This window comes from Salvia hispanica, chromosome 2, assembly GCF_029641045.1.
Source record: "Salvia hispanica isolate PSC_SH4W2 chromosome 2, Shi_PSC_v1, whole genome shotgun sequence".
In the NCBI taxonomy this organism is placed as follows: Eukaryota; Viridiplantae; Streptophyta; class Magnoliopsida; order Lamiales; family Lamiaceae; genus Salvia; species Salvia hispanica.
In genome coordinates, this window is record NC_142693.1 from 30408959 (window position 1) to 30417723 (window position 8765).

Genomic DNA, 8765 nt, shown 5'->3' on the forward strand with positions numbered 1-8765 from the left:
ACCGTTTATAACTTTATATATAATATTTGTAGGCCGAAGAAGATCATAGGGCTGCCATGGTACTTAGCAACATGAGCGGCAGCGAAGGTTACGAGTCTTATCACTCTTATGGTAACGTGAATTTATCATCCGACGACGACGGTGATAATGGTGGAGGATCTGCACAATATCCTCCGACGAGCGCCGGACAAGTTGGTGAAAATGATGAAGCGGTTCCTCCTCCTGAAACTCAAACCGAGCGGGGTAAGGCTAATAAGAAGGCCTTGAAATCGGATATTTTTGTTAAACATTATAAAAAAGTCCCGGTACTAGATGCAACCACTCAAAAACCGACCAATGAATTTGTCGCATATTGTAACTATTGCGATAAATCCTACCCCTTTTTTGTCGGTGGGGGCTATGGTACTCTCCATCGTCATTTAAAGGCAAAGCATCCGATCGAATATGGGACCGCCAAATCCCAAACCCAACTAAACTTCCCGTCCGGTGCGTCTGAAACAACAGGTACGCCTCTTTTTAAATATGATCATAAAGTCGCTCAAGATGCTATGGTTAGATGGGCTGCAATGAAGCATTTGCCTTTCAATTTTTTTGATGACAAAAAATATGAAGTTACTATGCAAACCGCTTTTAATGTCGGTGCTAAAAGAATACCTGCAACTTCACATCAAAGATCTAACAACAGACAATTTTTTGAGAAGCAAAAAGAAGTAACACGTTTTTTTGTCCACCTTGGGTCACAAAGTAAGCATTTGCTCTGATGTGTGGACTGATGCTTTTCAAAGAAATTCTTATATGGGCATTACATGTCATTTTTTGGACAATAGTTGGACGTTGCACAAGCGTTTGATTGGTTTTAGACAATTTCCTACGCCACACACCGCACCCGCAATTGTTGCTTTAATTATTCAAGTTTTGAATGAATATAGATTGTGCAATAAGGTCTTTTCTGTTGGTTTTGATAATGCAACCGCTAACACTGCAAGTATTGCCGACTTAATTGCGGCTTGTGCCCCGGTTATAAATGGTAAGTACTTTCATCAAAGATGCATTTGTCATATTTTAAATTTATGTGTACAAGATGCTCTTTCTTTGTGGCAAAAACATGTTGATCCTATTAGAACTGCCGTAAATTTGATCCATTGGAAGCCTCACATTGGTAAGGCTTGGAAGAAATATTGTCATCAAAAGAAGATCAGGTACACAAATTTTACAATTGATGTGTCTACTAGATGGAACTCCTCATATGATTGTTTGAACTCTACTTTGGAGCATATAGATTATTTGATTGATTTTTTTAGGACTTATCCCCTTCCTGATTTATATTTATCGCATGCATGTTGGGAGCAAAGCATGAGTTTGTTTAAATTGTTCAAAGGTTTCAAAAATGCGACTGTTGAGTTATCGGGTGTTTATTATTGCACATCTGTTCGTGTTTTAGAGCATTGCATGTATATATCACTTGGTTTTAAGACGGCTATGAAAAATTCCATTACAAATCCTGAGTTGATGTGTGTTTTATATTATATGATTGACAAATGGCTTAAGTATTTCAGTGAGATTCCAACGGTGTTTTTGATTGCAAAGGTTTTGGATCCGAAATGGAAATTAGTCGGTACCTTGAAGATTTTAGAATTTTATTACAACAATTTGAGTTCTATTGATCTTCAACCACTTCGGGATTTGCAATCCAAAGTCAATGAGGACAACAACAACAACATACGTTTGTCCGAAATATTCCAAATAAACCTCCCCAATCTCTCCGTCATCAAACATGCATTTGAGTTTGAGTTGCGAACTCTCTTTGCCGAATACGAAGCCAAGTACAACAGTACCCACCAAGTGAGACAACGACCCACCCCTCATCAACAACACAGTTTTGGGTTCTTTCAAGTTGATGACCCCGACGCACAATCCCAATTGGCCGACCTATACGGTTACACCACCAGCGGTAGTTCGTCGGCAAGGAGTACGGTAAGTGAGTTAGATTTATATTTTGACTCACGCTTTTCTTTGAATGAAGATGAAGGTCCCGTTCCCAACCAAATCGACGTCCTCGATTGGTGGGGAACATATGAGAAAGATTTTCCCATCCTTGCATCAATGGCCAAGGAGATTTTTTCAATTCCGGCTTCCACTGTCGCCGTCGAGTCCGCTTTTAGTGTTGGAGGCAACGTCTTGGACGATAGAAGAAGTAGACTATCCGGCCAAAATATGGAAGCCACCATGTTACTTGACGATTGGTGTTCGGCTAACATTAGAGATCAAGAGCTAGATTGGAACACCCAAGTACAAACCGACCAAGACTACTACCCCGACGAAGAAGAAGAAGAACAATGAGGTGGAGTGGGAGGTCTACCGCCGATTGCCGAATAGGTAAGTAAGGTAAGAGAACTACGTGGACTTTGATTCCTTAATGTAATTGAGCATTAAGGATACGTAGGCAACCCAACTTAAATTTTAAATTTAAGTTGGGCTCAAGTCCTTTTCCTTTATTTCTTTTTTTTTTTCCAATTGTTTCAACTTTAAAATATACAAATACAATTATATAATTTTATTTGTATATACTCTAATCGATGAAGAAGACTTCTCTATAAGACTAAATCCAGGAGACTTTTGACAATTCTACCATGATTGTTGATGGTTAAATTAAACTCAACAATTAAGGTTGAATTGCTAAAGGTATCCTCAATTTAGTTATATAGAAACATCTCCTTCGCCGACTAATAGTATATATATAATATATTATACTATCTATTTGCATTTATAATTTATTGTTTTTTACTTAAGATTTTTTATTTAAATTGTTATACAAGCTAACAAGCATGTATTATGTTATGTATTAAGTCTTTTGACTCTTTTGTAATTTCAATTTTCAACATTTGTATTTGTAATATCAACATATTGTTCAAATTTGTATAATTGTATGATTGTAATTTGTAATCATTGTATCAATAAAATTCCAATTGTCCAACTTCAATGTCGACTTCTACTCTATTTGTCAATTGTCATTTTCGTTATATTTATTTATTCGATAGTAATTAGTAAGTAGAACACTACAACTACAAGATGTAATTTGTAATTAGCACTATAAATGAATAAATGAATAAATTTAAAAAAAAAAAAAAAACGAAATTGAACCGTCGAATCGGCCCGGAACCGGACCGGAACCGTCTGAAAACCGCCGGTCTTGAACCGGCTTCGAACCGTGATTGAACCGGTTCATGAACCGGAACCGCCTGACCCTAGGCGGGCCGGTTCAGGTTCCATATTTTTTGGAACCGGAACCGGCGGTTCACGAACCGTGGTGACGTCTAGTGGTATATGATTCTCATTTTTATATATTTAGTTTTATAATAAAATGTGAATGAAATGAGTCACTAGAATATGAGATATGTTTATCATTTATAGTAAAAAATAAAAATAAATAGTTAATAAGAAACAAATAAAAATGATAAAAATAGATAATTAATGGAAATAGGAGGAGGGAGTATTAGAATTTTTGGGCGTAACGTCATACATAATGACGCCATTAGTCATAAATGCTACATTAGTCATTTAGGCGGGCATCCAACGTTCGAATTTAATTCTTTTAATTTTGTGGACTAGACTTTTTTCACATGCTATTTCCACTCAACTTCTTCTTAGAATTGGAAAAATTTAGGCAGAATACTGAATAAAAGTGACACTTTATACCAGTCAATAACATTATAATAAGTATTATTTTCTTAATCAATGTTTTTAAAGAGTGAATTACAAAAACAGTCCCTGGACTCGCCCATAGTCCCTAGAGTTTAAAAATATCGTCGGACATCCTTGAACTAAGGGTTTATTTCAAAAATAGTCTTTTTGGTTTTTTTTTTTTACCCAAAAATCCCCTTTTGGGGTGTTGGGCAATTTGGTCTTTTTACCCTTTTAACTTTTTAAATCTGATATTATTTCACTGATATACTAAATCTGATATTTTTTCAGAATTATCATTCTTTTTCCCTTTTGTCATCCTTCACTTTGTTTCTTTATTTCAATATTAGTTTTAATTTTAAAAAAATACTTTAGTTATCACAAAAAAAAATATGCATAGTACTCCCTCCATATTCCAAGGAAGATGACTCATTCCTTGGTTGACACAGGATTTTATGTAGTTTTATTTTGTGTGTTAAGTGGAGAGTGTAAAGTAAGAGAGAGGTAATAAAGTAGAAATAAAAGGTGTTTTCATTTTTAGCAATGAGTTATCTTGGTTGAGACAAATTAATAAGAAAAGTGAGTTATCTTCCGTTAGACAGAGAAAGTAATTATAATTTAATTATTATTATATATATTAATTAAATACACTAATCAATTTTAGTTTAGAATTATAACAGTTATTCTTGATATCCAAACGCAATAGGGATTCGAATTCCCGACAACATTAATTTTGTCAAGACAGTTAAAGCGGCCATAAGCATCTTTCAAAAAGTGTTTCAAACTTACATTTTTCTTTATAAACCCCCAATTTTGAAAACTATGTCGTTAAAAAATTTCAAAGCGGAATAATGAATTATTCTCACTTTACAGGCTATTTAAAGTATCTTCACTTCCTAATTTCTCAAAAAACACAAGTTCATAATATGGATATGTTTCCCCAAATTTTATTACTTGCTCTTCTTTTGCTGGTTCATTGTTTAATGGACTGCAGCTTAGCCTTTGTAACCAATACCAATAGCGACCGTTCTTCGCTTCTTACCTTAAAATCTCATATCACATCCGATCCTCTCAATCTATTGAGAAAGAATTGGACTACCAAAACACCTATTTGTAACTGGATCGGAATTACTTGTGATCCACGCAATAACCGTGTGACCGAGTTGAATATTTCTAATATGCAACTCGTGGGCACCATTCCACCAGAAATCGGAAATCTTTCTTCTCTTATATCTCTAGATATAAATGAGAACTCCTTTCACGGTCCCATTCCGGCCTCCCTCTTCAACATCTCATCCATACAAGTAATTAATTTGGGAGGTAATGCTGTGTCAAGTAAGCTGCCAATCGACATGTGCAAACATAGCGCACAACCTCAAAACGCTCCGTATATCTTTCAACAAGTTGTATGGAAAAATACCATCGAGCCTGGGACAATGTTCAAGCCTTGATCTACTTTCGTTGTACAACAACAGCCTTGTTGGAGAGGTGCCAAAAGAAATTGGAAATTTGACACTGCTCACTCGATTATTCCTTGGGCTCAACAGTTTAACTGGTATGCACATATTCACCATTCTTATAATTTGTTTGTTAAATAGGTGAAATAATTCAATTTCTTGGCCAAAAATCAAGTGTAAGTTGTTAGAATTTCTAGCTAGGGGAATCTGTACATAATTAATTTGATATATCACTGCCTTTATTTTAGTGTGAACTATAAATTCATGTTCGTTTATAGTAGTTTAGAAACTACACAAAACGAATAAATCGTTTGATAAATTTGTTATTCCACAGGTGATATTCCTAAAGAGATTGGTCATCTTTATATGTTAAATTCATTGTGGATGGATTTCAACATATTTACTGGACCACTACCTCAAGATATTGGGAATTTGACAGCCCTTCGACAATTAGACCTCCACAATAATACTTTAACTGGTTAGTTATATATACCTCTTTAATAGTTTTGCATCGACGTTATTGAGTCGAAGTTTTAAATACTTAAAATCACCTTCTATTTATTACTCCTTCAATCCCACAAGTGTATGCACTCTTTCCTTTTTAGTCCGTCCTACAAAAATATTCACTTTCTAATTTTGGAAACTTTTATCCCTCTAATGAGGTGGGACTCATTCTCCACTAACTATGCTTTGATTAGTTTTTCTTTCCTCACTGCTCTTACTTTATGAATTGTGAATTAAAACACGTGCTCAACCAAAAGTTTACTACCATTCTCTTCGTTGTACATATGTATATCTGGATATTCTCTAATACTATTAAAACTAATTTTTTTATGAATGATTTATTCCACAGGTAATATTCCCAAAGAGATTGGTTATCTAAACAATTTAGAGATGTTAAACCTGGCATCCAACGGATTTAATGGATCAATTCCAAAAGAAATTGGAAACATGACAACCCTTCAGTATATATACCTTGACAGCAATGCATTAAGTGGTATGGTTTTGCTCTTTTTTGCAAACGATGGAGTATTACATTTCTTGTTTTATCAATTGTATGGTAGGGAGTTTAAAGTGCATTGAACAAAATTTTACATTTTTCTTGTTACTTTGATAACTATATATTGACTTTTGGTTATTCTACGTTATTATAGGTGCTATTCCACAAGAGATTGGCCAGCTTGATAATTTAGTAACTTTGTCCATTGACTTTAACAAGTTGACGGGCACTTTACCTACCTTTTCTAACATGTCTTCTGTGAATTATATTTCAATATGTTATAACACACTTAATGGGACATTGCCAAGAGAAATTGGGAACATGAAAGCACTCCAAGGATTATTCCTTATTAACAATACTTTAACAGGTAAGATTGTATTGATCTTATATATGTACCTATATTTTTTTACTTCATCCGTCCATGAAAAATAGTCTCATTTTTTCATTTTTAGATATCCACATAAAATAGTCCAATTTCTGAAAATGAAAAATTTCTCTTTCATACTTTACCCATTTTTTCTCCCCTCTTTTTTATTTTATCTATTTTCTCTATCTCTCTTACTATATCTACTTTTTTTTTCTCTCTTACTTTACCAATTTCTTATTAAATCCCGTGTCAACTGTAAATGGACTAGTTTTTGTGAACGGAGCAGTATATGATTGACTACTAAATGATTATATATGTTTTCATAGGTGTGATTCCAGAAGAGATTGGTGGACTTGATAACTTAGTTACACTATACATGAGTTCCAACAAGTTTATCGGCCAGTTGCCTCCAGTCATATTCAACATGAAATCACTTACAGATATATCTCTTGACAAGAATGATTTGACTGGTATCCTATCACAAATTTTACAAGTATCAAGAATAAAATGAGTATCTAACTTGATGTATATTTCAGGTATTATTCCTGGAGAGTTGTTCACTTCAAATATGAAGGTTATTGATATCTCCAATAATCAATTTCAAGGTTCCATACCACAAGCTATTGAAACATCCCTCACCTTAACCTATCTCAACTTGGCAAATAACAGTCTCTCGGGCTCTATACCTTCCACCATTGGAAATCTCATCTCCCTGAAAACCTTAATGCTCTACTCCAACAACTTCATTGGAGAGATTCCGCCTTCCATTTGCAAATTGAGATCCCTCCAATTCCTCCATCTATCAGACAACAGTTTCCACGGATCAATTCCCAAGTGTTTTGGAAAGCTGAGTAAATCCTTGCAGGTTCTTAATTTGGAAAGGAATAACTTTGATGGCCTCATTCCTCCATCCTTTCCAAAGGGCTGCGCTCTCGAGTCTCTGAACCTCAACAGCAATAACCTAAAAGGAACACTGCCACAAACCCTAGGAAATTGTGGGAAGCTGCAAGTTCTTGATGTTGGAAGTAATGCGTTACAAGATGGATTTCCCTTTTGGTTGGAGGGTCTCGTTGATTTCCGAGTCCTTGTTTTGAGAGATAACAGATTTAATGGTAGTATGCTTCTACCCATTGCTAATGGTAAGATGAGTAGTGATGCTCCATTTGTGAAGTTGCAAGTGTTTGATATATCTCAAAATGAATTCAGTGGACCCCTTCCAACTAGATATTTAACCACCTTCCCAGCCATGATCAATGCCAAGGAAGATGTTTCAGGAAAGAGTAACTGGTTCAGCAAGTATGAGGAGTCGTTGGTGTTTGTTTTGAAAGGCACAGATCAACCAATAGTCAGAATCTTGAAAACATTCAACACTATTGACATGTCCGTGAACAAATTCACCGGGAAGATACCGGATTCCATAGGGAATCTTAATTCCCTCAAGTACTTGAATTTGTCTCACAACCGTCTAACGGGGAAGATACCATCATCCCTTGGAAATGTGAATGCATTGGAATCATTAGACCTGTCTTCAAACCGACTGAATGGTATGATTCCTAGGCAGCTGACGATGTTGAATTTTCTTTCTACATTAAATCTTTCAGTGAATGATCTTGTTGGAGAGATTCCTCAGTTTGGCGGACAGTTTTTGACATTTGATAACAGTTCCTATATTTGGAACTCGGGATTATGCGGACTTCCTCTGACCAAAAAATGCAAGCAAGATCCCACGCCGCCTGCTCAAGAAAGCGATGGTTCTAATTTTATTGATGGATTTAGTTGGCGACCGGTGGTTTTGGGATATGGATGTGGTTTCGGGATAGGAGTTTCGATAGGTTGTTTCATGATGGAATATGGAAGCCCTAAACGGTTGCTGGAAACAATTTTCGGTATTCAATAAGCTGTTTGAGCTTGTTTGATCATGTAATCTGTTAAATGGAGCACTATCTAATTCTATGTTATTGTCAGCACTTTATATTTAATTGTTTTTGTAAGAAATGGATGCTCATAAGCAATTATGTCTCGTCCAATCCAATCTAATGCAAGTAAACTAAACAAAGGGATACAATGTACAATTTAAGCTCAAGTAAACTAGCTAAAATAACCTAAAGGCACAACTTAATTGATAAAATGCTTCCTCTCCTATCCAACCAATTGGTCGGGGAGTTCGAGTCATCAATGAGTAGATGGGGGACCATTGTCGATCTTCTTAAAAAAAACACTAGAATAACACAACAAATCAAAAAATTAAACTCATAAGCAA

At 35.3% G+C, this 8765-nt stretch overlaps 1 protein-coding gene across 1 annotated transcript; it reads left to right on the forward strand.

Annotated features, from left to right (window-relative positions):
* Positions 1-4607: 4607 nt before the first annotated feature.
* On the forward strand, positions 4608-8497 carry LOC125202484 (uncharacterized). The gene is made up of 6 exons (XM_048100881.2): positions 4608-5236; positions 5473-5616; positions 5992-6135; positions 6293-6505; positions 6832-6975; positions 7042-8497. The coding sequence occupies exons 1-6, from the start codon at positions 5005-5007 to the stop codon at positions 8400-8402; spliced, it is 2238 nt and encodes a 745-aa protein (XP_047956838.2). The 5' UTR covers positions 4608-5004; the 3' UTR covers positions 8403-8497.
* The last annotated feature ends 268 nt before the right edge of the window (positions 8498-8765 follow it).

Bases quoted from the DNA above. Each gene is read 5' to 3' on its own strand.
- LOC125202484 (XM_048100881.2), top strand. From the start codon at position 5,005: ATGCTGTGTCAAGTAAGCTGCCAATCGACATGTGCAAACATAGCGCAC. The intron at 5,237-5,472 runs GTATGCACATAT...GTTATTCCACAG, and splicing joins TGGGCTCAACAGTTTAACTG to GTGATATTCCTAAAGAGATT. The intron at 6,506-6,831 runs GTAAGATTGTAT...ATGTTTTCATAG, and splicing joins TATTAACAATACTTTAACAG to GTGTGATTCCAGAAGAGATT.